Raw genomic sequence first — 20209 nt, forward strand, 5'->3', positions numbered from 1 at the left:
AGGGGAGGAGGAAATAAATGACAGTAGTTCGTGTAAATTTCAGATGGAGGACGTCCACTGGGCTACTTGGCTGCAAATAATTTTAGGATCGTCTGCTTGACTCTGCATCTCTACCTTGCTCAACTCGATAGCATACTTATGCCCTGACCAGCTTCCGATCAGCATGAGCGCAGAAGCTTCTTCCTCGGGGATAAGCAAGAAATCCAAGAAAAACAAGAGCAAAGCTGTCGAAGCCTCGAACGGCGATGGTGATGTTCAAGAAGTAGATAAAAACAAGAGACATAGGAAGGACAAGCGTGAGTATATACCCCTTACTGCAATATCCATCTCCATCTTAGGAAGCTTTAAGCGTTTTATTGACTGTATGTCCAATCATCATCGTAGCATGGGACACCGACGAGATAGATCATTGGGCAATCCCTCAATTCACCGCACCCTCAGCGACGGAGCACAAACCATTCTTAGAGGAATCATCTTTCGCCTTGTTATTCCCCAAATATCGAGAACCGTACTTACGTTCGATCTGGTCGAATATCACTTCAGAGTTGGATAAATATGGTTTAGCATGTGAACTCGATTTGGTACAGGGTCAAATGACGGTTAAGACCACGAGGAAAACTTGGGATCCGTATATCGTTTTGAAAGGGAGAGATCTTTTGAAATTGTTAGCTAGGGGTGTGAACGCGCCTCAGGTGAGTAACAACCTTCCATTCATACTAGATGTAGGTTTAACAGAGGTATCACCTTTATTGATTGTGTTTCATGAAATCTAGGCAATTAAAATCCTTCAAGATGGTATAGCATGCGATATCATCAAGATCGGTGGATTGGTAAGGAACAAGGAGAGGTTCGTTAAGAGGAGACAGAGGCTTGTCGGACCCAATGGAAGTACCCTGAAGGTGAGTTACACTAAATATACCCGTAAACGAAAGTATAATTTGTGAATGCTAATGTTCATGGCTTTGCTTCCTAGGCAATCGAGCTTCTCACAGAATGTTATGTCCTCGTCCAAGGAAACACCGTCTCAGCCATGGGTACATTCAAGGGCTTGAAAGAAGTAAGAAGAATCATCATAGATTGTATGAACAATATACATCCTATTTACAGGATCAAGGAATTGATGATCCGAAGAGAATTGGCTAAAGATCCCAAGTTGGCCAATGAAAGTTGGGATAGATTCTTACCTAGTGAGTGACATACCACTGAGAATGATGTGTAATCCACCTCGAATAGCAACGGAGCACAAGGAATTAAAACCATGCTGTTATTCCACTTTCGCAGAATTCCAGAAGAAACATCTCTCAACATCCGAAAAAACGGCCAAGAAAAACGCTTTACTCGACCGTCAAGCAGAATCATCATCTACCCTCAACCCCAATTCCATCCCTGTCACTTCTACCTCTACTACTACTGGTACTACTGTGGTAGACGATAAACCCAAGAGAACGCCTTTCCCAAGTAAGAAGAAGACATACACACCTTTCCCACCGCCTCAACAACCATCCAAATTGGATCTTCAACTCGCTTCAGGAGAATATTTCTTGAAACCCCGTGAGAAGGAGGCAATGGAGAAGAGGAAAAAGGCAGAAAAGCAGATGGAAGTTTCTGCTCAGAGGAAGGCAGAGAGGGAAGAAGCGTTTATTGCTCCTCCTGAAAAGAGGGAAGAAGGGGTTGAGGAAAGGAGGAAGAAGAGGAAGAGAGCTAAAGCTGAGGATTTGATGTAATTAATACTTACTGTTAATGGTTTTGAGTCATGTATATTGGATATATATGTTGATTGTCCAAGAACTATCCTATCCAGCGAAGATTTGCTTTCAATGTGATCATTACCTTTCCGTCTAGTTGGTATAGTTGAGTGACGATAGCAGATAGGTCGAAGTTCACAGATATCATCTTTTCATTCACGAGTCTAGTCGAAATGATAAAATCCATCTCAAAATGCATGGTATCATGAGAATACACTTGGATATGTTCTCCTTTGTATCGTATCCAACGATTAAAGGGTTTGGTGTCTCATCTCTCTAACAATACAACATGATCTACTAATAATACTTTGACCATACAGATGGGTTCAGAGGGTATCTATCGTAATTTAAACGAAATAAGATGGTGTTTGCTAATTGTAACATATGAGTTAGCTCAAACCATTGAGTGTAAGATTAAGACAAAGACTATGTAGAACCAACTAACCATCCTCCTCAACGCTGGGTTCTTCATATCCGTATCATTCTCCCTAGCCGCCCCATAAACTTTGAAATCCATCTTACCATTCTCATCAACCTGCATGATCGACGCGGAATTACCACATCGATAGCAGTAATTAGGAGCTGACCAGACGGTAACCAAGGAATCGTCAAACATGTGTTTGTAGCCTTCTTGAACTAGTTGATGGGCTCTTGCTATTAAGGAGAGCGAGTTGACGTGGTTGAACTATAGTAACAGGATAGTATATAAGCCCAAGTCAAGTATGCTTGTATTGCATAACAAAGAATTGAAATTGAAAAATTTCATGGTCCACAATACAAGGAGAGCAGTGGGTGAGAATAGAGTAGGTTACATACCTCCGCAGTGACTTTTCCACCAAATAACCATCCTGCACCTCTAGGACTGACAGACCACGATTCGACTTCATCAGGATCCGACCACATGAGATCTATCAAACATATACTCAAGTTAGCCAACGAATTCTCCCACACCAATATGATCGGAAATGAACATGGGGAATTGGGATATGTACTTACCACAGAAGGCTCCTTCGTGAGGTACTTCCTGAGCTCTCGGTATTATTCTGATTTGATCTAAAGTCTTGATATCCGGTGATAATCCCCCATGTACACACAGTATGGACGAGTCGATGATCTATCATATAGATCGCATATCAGTATCTGTATGATGAGTACTGTTTACTTTCTGAGGACTGAAGGACTGGACTATTCTCGTATATATGGAACGGAATTGACTTACAGCTGCTAAATTCAAATGATCAAAAAGCACACAACAGGCTTTCCATACCGATGGATTACCATATTTCTGCATACATTCGTCTATAAATATCGCACGCATCAGCTTGGTTTACGATGTTAACTGGCCAACATGTAGCTGACTCACCGTAAAATCCATACACCTGTGTGATCTGACGGGATTCATGATTACCTCTTAACAACGTTATCTTATCCGGATACCTATATCGTTGATACGTATCAGCCAAGGCTCGCCTGCACGGTTTTTTATCCCCGCATGAGCTGATCGATGTGAATATGGACTAACCTAGCTTTGTATGCTAGTAATAACGACAATGTCTCAAGAGAGTAATAACCTCTATCTACAAAATCACCCTATAAAGTATCAAGAAAAAAGACAATGTTAGCTGCAATCATTCCTATGTCAATGCCTGCTCGGAAGAATCATGACCTCGGTATATTCAAAACTTCCTCCACCGATCGCACCACGACCCCAACCTCGTGTCTCTAAAGCAAGGCTGAGTGTCGGCCTGCTATCAGGCACTTGTAGTGCCACGGTGGATGCACCCAGCTGGAGAAGTGGTCCAAGTCCATCGTACGAATGACAAATCGGTCTCCTCATCTTGACCAGTTTTCGATGATGTTTTCTACATCTACCTTACATACACTTCCCCTGTATTCCTTTTTACCCATGGAAATAGGCGAAACAACGTATACGGCTTAACAATCGTACTCACCATAAATATATAACTAGTCTCTGGCGCTTCACCACCCTGTCTGAAAATCTCCAACACATCCCAAAATTGACCATGTATATCCCCACATATCGTCACCGGTGACTGAACGAGGTGAACATTACTTTCTTCAAGCAGCAAATCTCGGACTCGAGCGCAGAGGAGTTTCATCTGACGTTCAGGGAGGTGTTTACATTGTCGAATCTATTACAATTCACGGATATCAGATGAGGTGAAGATTGACATCAGGTAGGTAAGTAGGTGGGGAACTACTTACATGGGCTATCCATTGATCTGGATCTGATGATATTCCAGTCATCTCTGCTTAATCCGAATGAGGATTCCGAGGTTCTTAGGGGTATGTATAGTCTTTATCAATACCTTTTTCCTTTTTCTACGTTTTGACGTTGACTTTGGAGTTGACCGGGTGAGTTTATATCACTGCCAGTTTGGTTGTTCCTGCAATTCCAACTTTGGTATTCCGCCAATTCGGTCGTAAATGAGTCAATGACTAACCTGTGGTATAGTCTATATGCTAAAATGATGGTGTCGCTGTGAATTCCTCGATTTATCTTTGGATCATCTCTGTTTCTTATGAGATTACATGATCATGCAAGTCACTCGATGCAAGTTCGGAGATACCCATCATCCATGGATCCAACCACAATGACGTGGCAATTGTTCATATAACCTTGACACCTCCATTTACCCGTCTACCAGTGACAAGTACGAGTAACTTCATGACCTCTAAACCTCTTCAACTACTTTCCCAGCTTATACACTTTACTACACCACCCTCACACCATGTCAGACGCAGCCTCAAGAGCAGCAGCTAGGAAGGCCAAAATCCTCGCTAGGGGAAATACAGGATTGGCGAAATTGGCTCAGACGGCGAGGGGAGAAGAAGCTCAAGCGTTGTACGCTGATGATTGTGAGTCAATCTAACTTCTGTAGTATTTCGGATGTCCAATTGTACCAATTCATAATATAATGTCGGTCTCGACATACTGCTGTGATGCTAAAGATTCTCAAAGCCTATATTGACTAACTCGCAATTATGTTTGTTTACTCATACTAGTCAAACCATCTCCTTCCCCTTCGTCAACCCCTCGAACCGAAACTCCTCCTCCACCTCCTGTTACCAGTACGTCTTCATCATCGACATCAGCCAAACCCACTTCCAAACCATCATGGGCACCTCCCTCCGACTCCACACCTATATCTTCTCGTAACAACCCAAATCCAATTGCCAACCTCACGCCAGAACAGCAAGCCATGTCGGCTCAATTGGAAGCTATGATGTCCATGTTCGGTGGAGGTCCAGGTGCAACCGGCGCACCCGGTGCAGATGGAGAAATGCCAGATATGTCCAGGCTATTACAATCTATGATGGGTGGATTTACCCCAAATGGAGAGGGTAATGGCAGTCAGAGATTATTAGGTGATTTAGATGATCCTGCTGGTTTAGGTGGTTCAGGCTCAGGTGGATTACCACCGAATCTATTCGGAGGAGGAGGAGGGGAAGGTGGGGATATGCCATTCCCTTTTCCAGGTATAGATGGTATGGGCTTAGGAGGACCTACGAAAAAGACTAAATCTGAGAAATACTTCCCCCTAATTCATTTTATTTCAGTGGTGGTATTATCGATATTTACGATTATATGGTGGGAACCCAAAATCAAGAAGGAGACTAGTCTGTTGACTGCCATAGAAGGTGATTGGGTGAAGAGATGGAGTGGATTGGGATATAGAGGGATAGGTAAATTTGGTAATGTAGAAGTTGTTGTGAGTTTTCTTTCCTTACTATACATCCTCATCTCAATTAAATCAATTCAATTATGATTCACGAATGACTGACGTTTCACATTTTCTTTTCCAATTGACATAGCCTATATTCTGGGCTTTCACGACTCTCGAATTGATCTTACAAACCAGTAGATTCATGATATTCAAGGTGAGTGATCCACCATTGGTGTATATTCTGTCGAAGCCAACCCGCATAATCGAAGATAGACATCAATCGCTAATGTATCTCATATCTTGTTCTTGTTAGTCCCCTCCACCCCCTCATTCACTCATATCCAACTTCCTACCACTCTTACCTCCCAAGATCTCTCGACCTATCTTGACTATCTCCCGATACCTTTCGTTGATCTTACAGACTTACAAGGACGGTTGTCTGTTGGTGTTCGTATTGGGTATGATGGTAGTTGTAAGTCAGTGGTTGGACGGTGGAAAGGTGTTTTAAAAAATCGTTTCACATCGTGCAATATGAGATGTATAGATCAATATGGTGCTATATACGATTTCAATGATCTGACTACTTTTCGTTTGATAAGATAAGAAGATACTGACATAGTCATAGACCGAAGCAAGGCCGCAAAACTTGATCGATGGAAAGTGAACATTCAATCTAAACCATGACTATTAGCTCATATGGCAGCAGTGTAATCATTAAGCAATACATCGCATCGTACCGAAATGAAATAAAAAACCAAGAACAATTCAAGACAAAACCAAAACATCAAGTGGAATGTGTCGATGTATAAAAACCCTAGCCATGACACACTAATGAATTACTAAAAAGCAAGAAAACATGAAATGTCCATTTTCACCTAATAATCTATCTAACGAACTAACAAAGGCGAATTAACTTCTCCATCATCCCTATCCCCCCTCTCTTTACCTTTACCCTTGGGTCTCCTATTCTTGTCTACACCTGCATCTTGAGATCTGACTTCGTCCGGTTGATCCACAATAGCCAATAAATTATGATACCTTCCCAATTCAATCATCTCCCCTTGAGCGATCCCATTCTGATCTCGTGGTAACCAAATGACCGGTATGGGTATTAACATTTCTAAAGGGTATATCAATCCTTTAATCGAATTTAGATTTTCCGTAAAATACTGATAACCTTCTGCAGTTTGTCCCGATCTGGATGTAGGCTTGAGATTCGAACATCGTTCAGTCTGCAATAGATCATCCATTCGTTCCGTAGGGATAGGTAATGGAAAATGATCAGGTAATCTACCATAGCCAGGTAACAAAGCTGTCACTCGGTTTAACAAGGATAAATCAGATTGACGAGAGTTCCTCTCATTCCTATTCCCATCATCTTTCTTGGTATCTCGCATAGAAGAGGAAAGTTCGTCCAACGCTTTTCTAGTGTTCCCATTGAGATCTTTTCTCCTCTTGTCTTTGAATCTCAACACCGTCAATCCCTCACTTAGGAGTACGGTGATAATGGCCACACCGATACTCACTCCTCCTATCTCCCATTCGTTCCTACTTAGCAAGATCAACCCGTATAATAAGGGTTGAAATCCCAGCACCCAACCGAACCTCCTGACATGCCATAAGGCTAATACCGTGCCTGTATATCCTGCCGATGAGTCTACGAAAACGTGCTCGATCATGTATCGATTGGCGATGAATGAGAGGTAGAGCATTACGAGAATTGGAATAGCGAGTAAAGGGAAGATGATCAGGAGAGTTGAAGCGTAAAATACAGCTAGGAGACAAGGGGCCATACCGATCGCCGGGGAGTAAGAAGGAGATGTGTAGACTGAAAATCAAAGCACCGATAGTTAATCGCAAAATCGCGAGCCTCAGCGTAAAATTCAACTCACGTCGATATCTTTGTCTTGGGGTAATAACTTTCTTCCTCTCTCTGAGATACTTGAATAACCGATGTGGTTGTAACAGATACACAGCCGGCAAGACGAAGGCTAAGTTGAGTAGGAGTACAAAGACGAACCAAGCTGGAGGGAGGCAGTATTGTCAATAAGCCTGCGTTTCCTCTCACTCAGGTGGAGCCATATCGGTATCTTACTTGAGAATACAGCTCCATCACCGACTGTCCTTGATTCCTGCACATTTATGGCAAATCCCTGCACAGCGTACTCTAGGGCAACGACGAGAACAGTCCACTCGACTGTGATACAAAGCTGGATATAACCTTGCTGTGAGCTTTGTTTCCCATAAGTTTGGACTGGGGGACGAAAAGGCAGCTTACCAAGAGATGGAAGACAGCTTTGTATGCCAAAAGTCTCTGATGAATCCGTGAGATGCATTTGACATCTTTCGAAAGACCTGAGAGGAAGATGACCCCTTGTCAGCATAGAATCTACGATGTGCTTGGGAGTATTTGATGCTGAGGGTCTTTCAAAGACATGAGACTTACCCTCAGTGTAGTATAAAGCCACTCCCACGACCATTGACAAAACCACAGCAGGGACTAGACCTTCCACCACACCGGACCCAAATCCATCACTCTTTGCTAACGGTTTCAACAAACCGAGGTAATGCGCGAATCCAGGGGCCGTACCGACACTGAGCGCAAGGAAGGGAACCACTACCAATTGAGATACTTTCTATCAGCTCAACGTCACAAAGAAACCGGACCAATAGCTGACTACAACCAACAAATGATCGATAATACACCTCCCGACAGCAGGACTTTCAACCAAAATGTCTGCTCGTCCTTCTTCCCGGTTGATGCACCAGCGTTCTGCCACAGTATATCTTCCCTCGTATATCCTTCAATGAGCTCAGCATAGGGTAACCACCTCACTCCTTTTCCCGCCACTATCCATCCCTTTATATCCGCCGTTGTCGAAGCTATCTCTGCGAATTTCTGCTTTTGCATGTTTTCAATCTGCATATTCAATTCCTTGAATCTCGCTCTCGTTTCTCTAATAGAAGCATAATGAGCTGCCAAAGGTGAAGTACCTTCTCTCGAAACCCTATGAGAAGATCTGGTCGGCATTCTGGGCCTTTGACCCAATTCTTCAGGAGAATATGGAGACGTAGGCGAGATAGGCGGTCCAGGACTAGTAGGAGACGATATGATCGGTGGGGTACTTAATCCCCTGGTAGCTTCACCACTATGCGGCGGATCACTTGAATCTCGTCCTCTTTCATTTGTCGGTCCTTCATGGGATGTATCGGGGGTTGTATCCAGTTCATTCGTTCCTTCGGATTGAGGACTCGGATCAGGAACCCAATTACCCGTTTGATCCATCTTGATCCTCTGACCGATATCGAATCTTCCTCCATACATGGCTGAATCCCTGTTGATCTCTTTGAATCTCGAATCGCTTGCCTCTCCCGGCTCTTCGAGATCGAGGGAAGGTGGAACTGGTACGTTCAATCTCTCTTTAGATTGAGGATGAGAAACCGTTGGAATCTTGTAAAATCCTATGGGCGCTAGGAAATCATCTGGAGGGATTGGACGGACAGGCGAAGAATTCTTGGTGGATTGAGATTCTGGTTCACCCTAGAGCGAACAAACCGAATAGCAGAGCCTCATGTAAGAAGAAGAATCGTTCGCTTGCATGTAATGACTCACCTCGTTTCAACCTATCGGTTCCAGTACATCCCCATCCGAAGCTGTATGCGTCAATTTGAAGGAAGCGATATAATTCGTTTCCGCCACTTCCAATTCAATTAGAATTTTCTCTCGCTCTTCAACTTTCTGCTTGATGTCGGTGGTATCTCTATTTAAGCATAAGCTTAGTCAGCTACATGGGATGTATATATGGACGATATCGACTCACGGTATAGCAAATACACCAAGTACATCCACCTCTTTCTCTTCATTACTAGATTTCATCTTAGCACACCAATCTCTCAATAATCTCCTGACCCCTTCTTCAGTTTTGCCTTTCCATCCTGCGGCATCGTGTGAAGATATGAAGACCATCTCCATCTTCTGACACGTCCTATTCTCAAAGCTTTTCTTCAACTTTATCAGTGAAGCGTACGTTCTAGCAATCACGAACAATCCTCCTCCACAAGCTAAAACCGCCAATATCACCAGGACGATTATCAGCCTGACTCTAGCCGATGATATTGCAGGAGCAATAGTAGAAGTTAATGATCTGGAGCCCATGGAGCCCAAAGGTGAGGAGGAGAACATCAATCGAAGAGTATTTGAAGTAGCTGCTGAGTCTGGACTAGGGTCTAGAGCGTTCAATAACCTAAGTAAAGATAAATCCGTCAAAGTACCTAATCTGCCACCCAAATTATTCTGGGGCGAAGTTTCGCTAAGACATGGTACACCAGCCAGGATCATCGGTAGGACCCCACCTAGAGCAAGGAGTGATACGAGAGCGGAAAGCTTGAGGCCTGCGAAGAGTACTGATAAAGTTGATGCACCTTCCGACAAGGCGTTTGAAGGAAGATGCAGGAAAGGAAGTAGGAAAGTGAGAAATGTCCATTGAGAAGGTCGGAATCTACGTAATTTGAATAACTCCGTTGTATCAGCTGGATTATTCTGGTGCCAAATTGCGAGGGCTTTTTGTTCAGCAGACTCACTCTTGAGATATAGCCCATGTCCTCGGAGCGTAAATACCAGGTAATTTGCTTCTCAACATCAACCAGATCAACCACATGATTCCACCTATTATCAGTCCTGATCCTAATCCAGCTACTACTGCCCATCCTTGCCAATCCCAATCTCCTGCACAGGTGTTGATAGAGCTGGGGTCTGTGATTGCACTGGCTGGAGCGGTAGGCGTGATGGTAGCTTCTTCCGAGGCTGAGAAGGTCTGTGTGGCGGTCGGAGAAGTTGTGATGGGTATGGTCGTTGTTCGTAAAACAGAAGAAGCGAATGTACTCCCATCCGATGTGAAAGTCGATACCGCGATAGTAGTGATGACTTGTGTTCCTTCCGTTATTGTTGCCCCTGAAGCTGAAGCAGCTGACAAAGCACCACTGGAAGCTTTAGCAAGTTGCGAAGAGAGTATAGCAGCGCACTGTGGAACATTCTGATAGATCCCTGTTGGAGGTTGTACAGGTCCAGTTGAAGCTGCAGAATCGTACGAAGCTCTTGCACCAGTAAAGAAAGATGCGGTGTACCATTCGGATTCCCATGATAGTGTTTCGTCACCACATAGGTAAAAATGTCGTCTCCGGTGTTGGTGCTGAGGGGTAAGGAGAGGAAAGAGAGATGGAGGGGTCCTTATTGTAGGATCATATATCGTAGTTGAAGTCATTTTGTTTTTGGTATGTATTGTTATAACTGTATAAAAGAGTGTGCGTATGGTAAGTTGTCGAACGATTGCAGTTGCAGTCGATGCATGTGGGTTGGATGGGTAGCTGCGGTGGTAGATAAGCAAGGGAGAGGCTAAAGGATGTTGTTCCTTCTTGGGTACAGGCAAGTCGACTTTTCCCAGTCGATGCTGTGTTATCGATTCTTCACCTCACAGACAGCATGTTACTTGACCTTGAGTATATATGAGTGATATGATGATATGATCAGTAATGATAATAACGAAAGAAGAGTATTTTACAAGATGACCAGTAGGTTGATCGCAGTCAAGTCGAGAAAAATTAATGGACGAGGATGAGATGTTGTTACCAGCAAAGGAGATCAAGAGCCAGAGCATCAAAGCTTGAAAGGATGACATCAAACAATCAACAACAACGCACTGACCATTAGTAGGCACACTATAGACCCAAGTCGATCGCACAGATCTCCCAATGAGGGCACCATTATCAACTTCTCTTCTTCCATGGTCTCAAGAGGTCTGTCTCCATACCTCTTGTCTGGGTCCAGAATATCGGTGGAGTCGGTGAGGGGCCGATCAGAATGCCTGTCGTGAACCAAAGAACACAATAAGCATAACTCAAGTACGAAGATGAAACGCATCAACAGTCCAACTATGAAACGCACAGATCGTCACGATTCATCGTTCAGGCACATTCCACATGTCTAGCCATGAGAGGCGATTTCCCATATTTCCATACCGTATGTAAGTCTCAATTAAAAACTCATTCATTCATTACATCTCAACGATACGCAGAGGTGGAGATGAAATGAGAGAGCTGGAAGATCACGTCTACTGCAGGATGCATAGCAGAAGCCTACTCACACCTATCAATGATCCACCTATCAATCAGCCATAGGATACGCACGAACATAATGGACATGAGAGAAATAATGAAATCCCTTCAATCTCATTTCACCCCTTCCACCAATCAAGCTATCAGCGCATTCGAACAGTCCCTACCTAGGGATACATATCAAGCATTTTCCCTTGGTGAAGATCCCTTGACATTTGTGGTAAGTGCGTACTGGGTAGATGATACGTTATGTACGAGTCGGACGTTCAAGGCTGAAAGTGATTTGACGGTGGATTTTGAGAGGTATGAGAAAAGTATGATGAGTGTTGAGATGGCTTGCCCCAGGGAGGATTGACAATAGGTGAGTGTGCCATATACCAAAATCAACAAATAGCTGACCTCTTGCTCTATACCTAGCTCTTAGCCGAACCCAAACCAGCTGATATTCGGGGATTAACATTCCACATACCTGAACGTACTGTACATTAGATGCATGCTGATGTATCATATCCAATAAAACGATGTATGAAGAGCAGAAGAGAAAGAGAAAACTCTAAATATACAGAATGGAGGCCTCCAGGATAATCGGTCTGATGCTTACAAGTATAGCCTAAAAAAGTTGAAAGTGATCAATATGATACCTTTCTCATTCTCGAGAGAGCGCAAGCCACTTACGAAGGATTGAACACCACTGTGTTAGGTCTTTCAAGCAATTCCATACTCTTCCCGAACTTCTCTTCCAGCTCGGTATTACCAATAGCATGTGCAGCTTGACCCATCTGACGGATCAATTCTTGTAATCTCCTAAAACATCTGATGATCGATCCTTCGAATATGTCGGTGAGCTATGACAAACCATACATATCAGCTCTTGAGCCCTTATGGAGAGGTAAAAAATGTTCACAATCACACTCACATTACAAATATCACTGAACTTGGCACCTTTACACCACTGTAAGACCGCATCCATCATTTCCACTTTGAAACTCTGTATATATTCCTCTTCAACAATGGGTATACCAGATTCGTTGGATATCTTTGCTATCCTCCTTGCTGTTTCTTGCAGTACACGTAAGGGAGCTGCCAATTCCTCTTTCAGACGGACTTTAGCTTCGGACTGGGTGAGCAACAAACACAAGTCAATTTAAAGACCATCAATCGACAAATAGAGGAAACTGTACCACACGAGAATGGTTGAACTCACCTTCTCCTGGAATACAAAACAGCTCAAGACAGCCGCACATTGTTCCGGCGTCAAATCATTAAACGTTCCACCAAACATCATCTCAGTCAACATCAACTCATCACCTGTCGAAATTTCACATGCCACTCTTCCCTTCATCTCAACAACATCATCCGAAGTTGTGAAACCCAATCTTCTTAATACTCTCTTACGAGATTTGAGCTCTTCCAATTGCAGTATGTCATGTACCGAGTTGATTTTTCGTTTCAGTTGTTTGACGTTACTGATAGATTCTTGTTTTTGATCGTACAAATCATACAAGCTTGGTAAATCTTTGGAAGTCGTTATGGGTAAAGATCCCAATCGTTGTTCGAGAATGGCAATTTTCTATATCAAAACACAGATGAGTTCAGCCAATTACGGTTAATCTTCAAGACGTGATCTCGATATCTTGGCATATTCGAAACTCAACTCACCTTGACCAATTCCTTGAAACTTTTATCTTCAATACCCATACTTTTGATAGGATCCAAGAGAGGTGGGCCATCTTTCATTCTCTTTTTGATCTCTCCAACAGCTTTGAAAGCAGTGTTCTTCTCCGACTGTCCTCTCAAATCTTTAGGCAAGTTGATCCTATACTGGGAAATAGCCTGTACAGTAGTGAGGGAACAAGCTATGATAGCTACCTCGCCTTGATCGTTCCCGGAGGGTGGGATCAAACCAGATGAAGATCGATCTTTAGGATTACCGGATGCGGTACCAGAAGCTACTTTGGTGAGGACATCGACAACATATTGTTTTTGAGGTGGATCAGATTCGGTGAATATCGGTGTTCGACCCTATCATATCTCCACACATCAGCAAAAGCTTGTCACGAATGAATTGTAGATAAAGTCCACGAGATGATGTGTCAGGACGACTCACCTTAGGATTAACGACCTTGTTGTAAGCCACAACCACACACCAACCGAAATCTTTATCGCCGTCTCGAATCTCCACCAATCTACCAGCCTGTAAGAACTTCAAACTGTACGATGGATGCGAAATGACAGCTTGGAAATCTTGACCTTTCTCTTTTAGCTGTTGTCGAAGTTCGTAGTATTCGCTAATCTCATCTTCCTTCTCTACGACAATCGCATCTCTGGCCTCTTCCGCTTCTTTCAGCTCTTTGACACGTTAAGAAACACAAGTCAGCCGTACGCTCTCGTCGTTGAAGGTGTCGAGTATACCCCTTGCAATAAGCTTATAAGGATGAGATCATACTCACGTTTCTCCAAGACAGGTACACTCATACTATTCTGGAACTGGAAGAAACACCTTTCCAGCATATATTCCGGACTAACACCCTCCACTCTCATCAGGTTGATAATCATATTATAACCTAGGTGGAAAGCTGAATCCAATCTATCCGCTTGACCTTTCACCATACCCTTCGCAGCATCAGGTTCGATCTTCTCGTCACACATCATGATGACTATTCCTCGTGCATCCAAACCTCTTCGTCCGGCTCTTCCTGACATTTGGATGTATTCCTATCAAGACGAGTTCCGGGTCAGCACTATGTTTTCCTTACCTCTCCATTGGCAAGGGACGGTATGACTACTTGATACGAGTTCATAGGAAGCGCTGTACTCACACCACCAGATAAATTCCTGAAATCTTTTCCATCAAATTTCCTAACACTAGTGAAAACGACAGTCTTCGCAGGCATATTCAATCCGATTGAGAAAGTCTCAGTAGCGAAAAGAGCTTTGATCAATCCTTCCTGGAACAAAATTTCTATTACCTCTTTCAAGATAGGTAATAGACCACCATGATGGATTCCAATACCTCTTTTAAGGAGTGGCAAGATACCTTCTATTTGGGATAATTTCTTATCATCATCTGATAATCCACTAATGGCATTTTCGAATACCTGTTGAACGGTCGAAGCTTCATCGGGTGTATTGAAATCGAATTTTTGCATTTGCATAGCTAGATCTTCACATTCCCTCTTTGAAAATGCAAATATGATGACTGGGTTGAGGTTTCGTCGCATGATCAACGTAACGATCTTGTATATATCAGATTTTTCACCTATCACATAACATTTATCAGCTACATTCCAATTTACAGGGCACAGAACCTGGTAGCTCACCTTTCATCGCACCACCTTTCCTGGTTTTATTCCCTTTCCTCCCTTTTCCACTATTTGGATCGGCTGAATCTTCACCTTGACCTGCAGCCAGGGCAGCCATGGCTTTTTGGAAATTATCTTCCCTAAAGTTACTCCTTTCATCCACGACCAGATAAATTCCTTCGGATCCAGCGGGGAAAAGGTAATGTTGTAAGGGTGTAGGACGGAAATCCGTATATACGACATGACATGGTTGTTCGTGTGTCGACGTAATCCATTCTGCGAATTCCATGGAATTGGGTATAGTAGCTGATAGGAAGACGTATCGGACTGTGTGGGGGAGTAGGATTATAGTCTCTTCCCAGACGACACCTCGTTCTATATGCGGAAGTAGGAATATGTCAGCTGCCAATCGCCGACAGATCATGGTGTACAGTGTTTCGTATGTTCAGATTGATGATAGCGGGAACTCCACACTCACCCTTATCTCGCATATAATGCACCTCATCGAATATCACCCAAGCAACCTCTCTCATGACTTCTGAGCCCCTATACAACATCGATCGCAGAATCTCCGTAGTCATGACCAAACAAGATGCAGTAGGGTTGATAGTGACATCTCCAGTCATCAATCCGACATCACCAAACGTTTCTAAGAATTCTCGATATTTCTGATTCGATAATGCCTAATACACCAAAAAATACAGGTAAGCTCTTCAATGGATGGGAACCCAGTATTACGAAAGCTTACTTTGATAGGACTGGTATAAACTACTCTCCTTCCTTCTTTCAGACACGTAGCGATAGCAAATTCAGCTACTACCGTTTTACCTGCTGATGTATGTGCTGATACCAACACCGACTCATTACGTTCTATACAGGATGTAGCGACGAATTGGAAAGGATCTAAAGTGAATTTGTATTCTCTTGCTGGAGGGTCATTTCGCTTATGCTGGGATATCGGTATGTATGGGTAATTGGGTGGAACAGCAACTTGATGTCGAACCTGATTATTTAACGATCAGCAATTCACGTCGAGACAGTGATTATGCAAATCAAGATAGATAATGTCTCACCTGATGAACCAACTTCATCTTCCCTTCTTCTCCTGCAGCAGCTCCATCAAGACCTTTCGAAGCTTCCACTTCCCTCTCAGCTTCCGTCTCAAACTCATCGGCTTTTACGACCGTCGCACCTTCCACATCTTGACCACTTTCCAGCGCTTCCATAGCATCACCCTTCTTTGAGGAAGATCCTACGCCAGAGTCTAGCATATCCATAGCGTCTCCTCCAGCTTGTGCGGTCTCATCCTCCTCCTCTTCTTCTTCTACATCATCGTTGTTGTCGATTTCGTCTATCCTAGCAGACTTGATCGGTCGATCGGAAGTTTCGACACTTCGTTCCTTTGCATTTCGCTTTTTATGTTTCTTCTCTCGTGGAGTCGATGGTCCAGCAGAGGAGTTGCTGTTGCTACCTTTTGGCGCCATCTTGCTCGGTAGAGACTCGTTCGTGAGGTATAGTATGATAGGAGTTCAAGATCATTCGAAACATCGAAAGGCAAAAACATCCTCATCTTAGAATTCATCGTTCAGTGTTGATCTTGAAATTTGTCACGTGATGTCAGAGTATTTTATCTTTATCGGGTCGCACGGATAAATTCGGTCAAAATTGGATGGACTGATTGATTGCCACCATAGCCTTGATTTCGCTATCCCAAAGAAAAAAAGTTGTTCTTCGTCATTCCTTGATTTGTACAAGTCACTTTGTAAGATACCTACCTCATCGGTCACCAAGACTACAATCTACAGCAACCATGTCATTCCTATCAGGAATGTTTGGTGGATCATCCGAACCCATCGAAAAGGAACCATCAGCCTCAGCCGAATTATTCAATTCTACCACATTCCGATCAAATGTCCAACCCTCCTCTTCATCCTCTTCCTCCGCATCCTCGTCATCGTCATCTTCGATACCCCAACCACCAATTGATCAACCAGCGGTACCCACGCAAACTGCTCTTACAGCTTTAGACGCCTTTGGAACTGCCTTTGATCCAGCGAGATTACATCCTTTAGCTGGATTAAGTGAGAATCTGGAATTGTTGCAACTCGATGAAGATAAATTGAATGATATCGAGGGTTCCGCTTCGGTCTTACCTTCTAGAGGATGGACGGATGATCTTTGTGTTGGAACGGGTACAACGTATCTTTCAGGTTAGTTGGGTCATCTTCTAGATAAGACAGTTTTTCTACCGTCTTTCACACTCAAAAGGACATCTCTCGTTTACGTCAGTTATACTAATGATTGTATGGATCTTGCAGGATTACTCGTCGGTGGAATGTGGGGTGCGAAAGAAGGTCTGAGTAGACCATTGGGTAACAACCCTTCGATGAAATTACGAATCAACAGTATTTTGAACGGTTGTACGAGAAGAGGTAGTTTTACTGGTAACTCATTAGGTGTTTTGGGTGAGTCGCAGTATTTTTTACTATAGTACATCATGAGATAATCGTCTATCCTCACAATCTTCAGATTAGCTGTGCTGTTCCCGTAAGATGCACATCAGCTGATTCTTTCTATCATCGTCATATAGCTATCTTCTATAACCTCGCCAACTCCTCTTTGGACAGTATAAGGGGTAGACATGATACCTATAACGTATTGGGTGCAGCTGCCTTGAGTGGAGCTATCTTCAAATCCACTGGTGAGTATTGTTCCGTTGTACTTTGAAAACCCAGAAATTCCATTTTTCCTTGAAAGTTTCGGTCGCTGATTTTGTATACCTCGTTCATAGCCGGAGTCAGACCAGCTCTTGTAGGTGCCAGTATCATGACCGCCGCTGCTGGTGCATGGTCAGCATTCAAGAACACCGTCTAAGGCGATATATCTCCCAAAGCCATCAAGACTCCCACCACTAGTCAATCAAATCAATACAACCTTCATCGCTGGTCGTATAACCTAATTTAGACTTAATAGGACGAATATACCCCAAAGGAAAAAGGAGGAGCTATACTGTATTTCTATATGGCGTTGTTTCTGCTTTTTTTTTCCAATCTCCATAACGAATAACATAATCTTGGATATCTAATGGTGATCGAATTGAATTACATACATAGTCTATTTCAGGATGACCTTCTCATGCATAACAACCTCTTCTCACTCATCATGTGTGATTCTCTCATATTTCCTTTTGTCCAATCAAATTGACATTTACTGATCTCACGGATATATTACTATCTAAATGAACCGAGGATCAATGATACTGATTGTTTATCTAGATATCAACCCCTTTCAACAGAGCCAACCTCTGTTCAATCCCATTCCCACCTTGTTCCAATCCAGGACTCATCATTCCCGGAACACCCTGCGACCTCAAATGATCTGCGAATCCTTGATTGGTCGGTGACCCAAGTGGAGGAGAGATCAACGCTCTATCACTCCAACTTGCTTTAAGGATATCCTCAACTTCGTTTCTAGCCTTCAGCTCTTTCTTCTCTACTCTACTTTTCTTCGATATCTTCTGTCTATTGATGATAGTATCAGGAGATAGAGTAGAAGAAGATTTTTTCGAAGAAGGGTTGGAAAGGTTTTTCAAGGCTGTTGAACGTTTCAATGTCAAGTTCAGCTTATTAGGGGATGATATCCCTTTATTCTTTTTCGGTGAGTTGGATACAGGATTTAATCCAGAGGGTATATATCCCTTTTCTCTCTTGTCGGCACCAGCAGATGGTGGCATTTTGTTTGAGTTTACCACAGAGAAAGAATCTATACCTGCTAAACCAGATGCTGTAGATGGTATTCTAGGCATTTTAACATTTGTGTCAGGATCAGGGTTGGGTGATGGTTGAGGAGTATTTTGTGTACTTGGTAAAGTTGATATCGTCCCGTTCTCACTATATTCACTGATAATAGAAGGTTCGATCCGTTTGTTTGGTATTGGCGAAGGATGGAAGAACAGATGAGGTTGCATTGGTGGACTTAGGATGGATAGGTTGGTAGGTGAGACTGAACGTGGTCTGATCCATTCGGGCGCCTCAGGCATGACACTATCTTGATTAACTCCGATATCAGTTTTGATTGGTTTGCTTTGTCGTTTACTATTTGGTGATTTATTCCTTTCCAATCTACTGGATTTCTTCGGTGCAGTATTTGTCGGGGGGATTTCGTTTTGATAAGTCAAAGAGTTCAACTGATCTTTCAATTGTCTAATCTGTCCTTCCCTTGGTGACGATAAAGATAATTCATCTTCTATAGCAACTTCATGATAATCATGTTGACCCATACTCACACCTCTTGTCGCAGGAAGTATATCGGTATATGTTATAGATGCAGAAAGTTTATTCGATTTTACCAATTTCATTGTTTGTTTCTCATCTATCTCCTCTCCATCGATATCACCCGTACCTTCTTCTAGATCACTCATAGTGTTGAAGTGATTACGATTATCTTTACCTCTAGCAGATTTGAAATTGTTCCAAGATTCTCTCCATCCCCATCCTTTTTCACTTGCCGATATAAATTGACCCGATCTCACCAATCCTCCATTTACTCCTGCGGTTGGGGCTCTCGATCCCTCTAATCTTACAGTATTATGTTCTTCATCTATAAACCTAATCTGAGGCGCATCATCATCCATCCTTGAATCCCAAATCCCATCATCTTCATCATCATCCTTCGAAGGAATCTCTTTCCAACCTCTATATGGATTTGAATTATCGGTAGTAGTAGCACTGGTGAGGAACGGATCATTACCATTTTTCATCAATTTTTCAAAATCTTTTCCAGCCATTGAAGATCGACTTCTTCTCTTTTTCCTCTTACGATACTTCTGATATCCGAATCCTACCAAGGTGATTAAGATCAAGAGGAATACAGGCACGAGATATCGCACAGAGGAAGGTTGTTTAGGTGGATCGGGGGGAATCAATCGATTCTCACTGGTATGAGCTGGTGAAGATGTAGAGATTGTATTGGAACTGATGGTGGATGTTTTTGTTCTTGATGTTGATATCGATGAAGAGGATGAGGTAGAAGGGGAAGTGGAAGTGGAAGTGGAAGTAGTCGTACTTATGCCTGAAGCTTTTGTGGAGACAGAAGCTGTTGAGGTAGAGGTGGAAACTGAATCTGAATCTGAATCTGAATCATCATCGTCGTTATTATTACTGTCTTGAGGATCATCATCACCCGATCTCCCTGATGATGATGTACTATCATTTGCCGATGGAGGCGTAGCACCACCACCTTGAGGACCAAGAAGTAATGGTGATCCCTGATTGCCTACATTACCTCTTGTTACCACTCTAGCATCTATGTTCATACCGCTCAATAGTACAATCGCTCCTCCCGCTCTCAAGAGTGACATGTT

The 20209-nt window shown here is 43.0% G+C and overlaps 9 protein-coding genes across 9 annotated transcripts; 4 read left to right on the forward strand and 5 right to left on the reverse strand.

Annotated features, from left to right (window-relative positions):
• Positions 1 to 163: 163 nt before the first annotated feature.
• Positions 164 to 1724, forward strand: I203_107571 (uncharacterized protein; the record flags this gene model as incomplete). Its single annotated transcript, XM_019145647.1, has 5 exons — positions 164 to 296; positions 385 to 692; positions 774 to 899; positions 974 to 1187; positions 1282 to 1724. The coding sequence occupies 5 exons, from the start codon at positions 164 to 166 to the stop codon at positions 1722 to 1724; spliced, it is 1224 nt and encodes a 407-aa protein (XP_019005466.1).
• Positions 1725 to 2092: 368 nt separating this feature from the next.
• Positions 2093 to 4013, reverse strand: I203_107572 (serine/threonine-protein phosphatase 6 catalytic subunit; the record flags this gene model as incomplete). Its single annotated transcript, XM_019145648.2, has 9 exons — positions 2093 to 2116; positions 2191 to 2430; positions 2562 to 2653; positions 2742 to 2859; positions 2965 to 3044; positions 3109 to 3182; positions 3268 to 3335; positions 3698 to 3898; positions 3972 to 4013. 9 exons carry the CDS (start codon positions 4011 to 4013, stop codon positions 2093 to 2095), a joined length of 939 nt encoding a protein of 312 aa, XP_019005467.2.
• A 485-nt stretch (positions 4014 to 4498) lies between these two features.
• On the forward strand, positions 4499 to 5942 carry I203_107573 (uncharacterized protein; the record flags this gene model as incomplete). Its single annotated transcript, XM_019145649.1, has 4 exons — positions 4499 to 4625; positions 4773 to 5479; positions 5583 to 5648; positions 5748 to 5942. 4 exons carry the CDS (start codon positions 4499 to 4501, stop codon positions 5940 to 5942), a joined length of 1095 nt encoding a protein of 364 aa, XP_019005468.1.
• Positions 5943 to 6321: 379 nt separating this feature from the next.
• I203_107574 (uncharacterized protein) lies at positions 6322 to 8759 on the reverse strand (the record flags this gene model as incomplete). Its single annotated transcript, XM_019145650.2, has 6 exons — positions 6322 to 7262; positions 7327 to 7458; positions 7530 to 7644; positions 7713 to 7789; positions 7881 to 8051; positions 8123 to 8759. The coding sequence occupies 6 exons, from the start codon at positions 8757 to 8759 to the stop codon at positions 6322 to 6324; spliced, it is 2073 nt and encodes a 690-aa protein (XP_019005469.2).
• A 146-nt stretch (positions 8760 to 8905) lies between these two features.
• Positions 8906 to 10695, reverse strand: I203_107575 (uncharacterized protein; the record flags this gene model as incomplete). The annotated part of the gene is made up of 5 exons (XM_065518223.1): positions 8906 to 8975; positions 9048 to 9058; positions 9135 to 9195; positions 9256 to 9933; positions 10016 to 10695. The coding sequence occupies 5 exons, from the start codon at positions 10693 to 10695 to the stop codon at positions 8906 to 8908; spliced, it is 1500 nt and encodes a 499-aa protein (XP_065372953.1).
• A 929-nt stretch (positions 10696 to 11624) lies between these two features.
• Positions 11625 to 12034, forward strand: I203_107576 (uncharacterized protein; the record flags this gene model as incomplete). The annotated part of the gene is made up of 2 exons (XM_065518224.1): positions 11625 to 11765; positions 11963 to 12034. The coding sequence occupies 2 exons, from the start codon at positions 11625 to 11627 to the stop codon at positions 12032 to 12034; spliced, it is 213 nt and encodes a 70-aa protein (XP_065372954.1).
• A 182-nt stretch (positions 12035 to 12216) lies between these two features.
• Positions 12217 to 16331, reverse strand: I203_107577 (uncharacterized protein; the record flags this gene model as incomplete). The annotated part of the gene is made up of 11 exons (XM_019145651.1): positions 12217 to 12390; positions 12462 to 12662; positions 12750 to 13115; positions 13205 to 13567; positions 13653 to 13894; positions 13996 to 14260; positions 14365 to 14804; positions 14866 to 15222; positions 15326 to 15530; positions 15596 to 15850; positions 15921 to 16331. The coding sequence occupies 11 exons, from the start codon at positions 16329 to 16331 to the stop codon at positions 12217 to 12219; spliced, it is 3279 nt and encodes a 1092-aa protein (XP_019005470.1).
• A 326-nt stretch (positions 16332 to 16657) lies between these two features.
• I203_107578 (uncharacterized protein) lies at positions 16658 to 17721 on the forward strand (the record flags this gene model as incomplete). The annotated part of the gene is made up of 4 exons (XM_019145652.1): positions 16658 to 17057; positions 17166 to 17312; positions 17438 to 17548; positions 17639 to 17721. 4 exons carry the CDS (start codon positions 16658 to 16660, stop codon positions 17719 to 17721), a joined length of 741 nt encoding a protein of 246 aa, XP_019005471.1.
• A 397-nt stretch (positions 17722 to 18118) lies between these two features.
• On the reverse strand, positions 18119 to 20206 carry I203_107579 (uncharacterized protein; the record flags this gene model as incomplete). Its single annotated transcript, XM_019145653.1, has 1 exon — positions 18119 to 20206. One exon carries the CDS (start codon positions 20204 to 20206, stop codon positions 18119 to 18121), a length of 2088 nt encoding a protein of 695 aa, XP_019005472.1.
• Between the last annotated feature and the right edge of the window lie 3 nt (positions 20207 to 20209).

The sequence above is a fragment of the Kwoniella mangroviensis genome, chromosome 2 (assembly GCF_000507465.2).
Source record: "Kwoniella mangroviensis CBS 8507 chromosome 2, whole genome shotgun sequence".
Lineage (NCBI taxonomy): Eukaryota > Fungi > Basidiomycota > Tremellomycetes > Tremellales > Cryptococcaceae > Kwoniella > Kwoniella mangrovensis.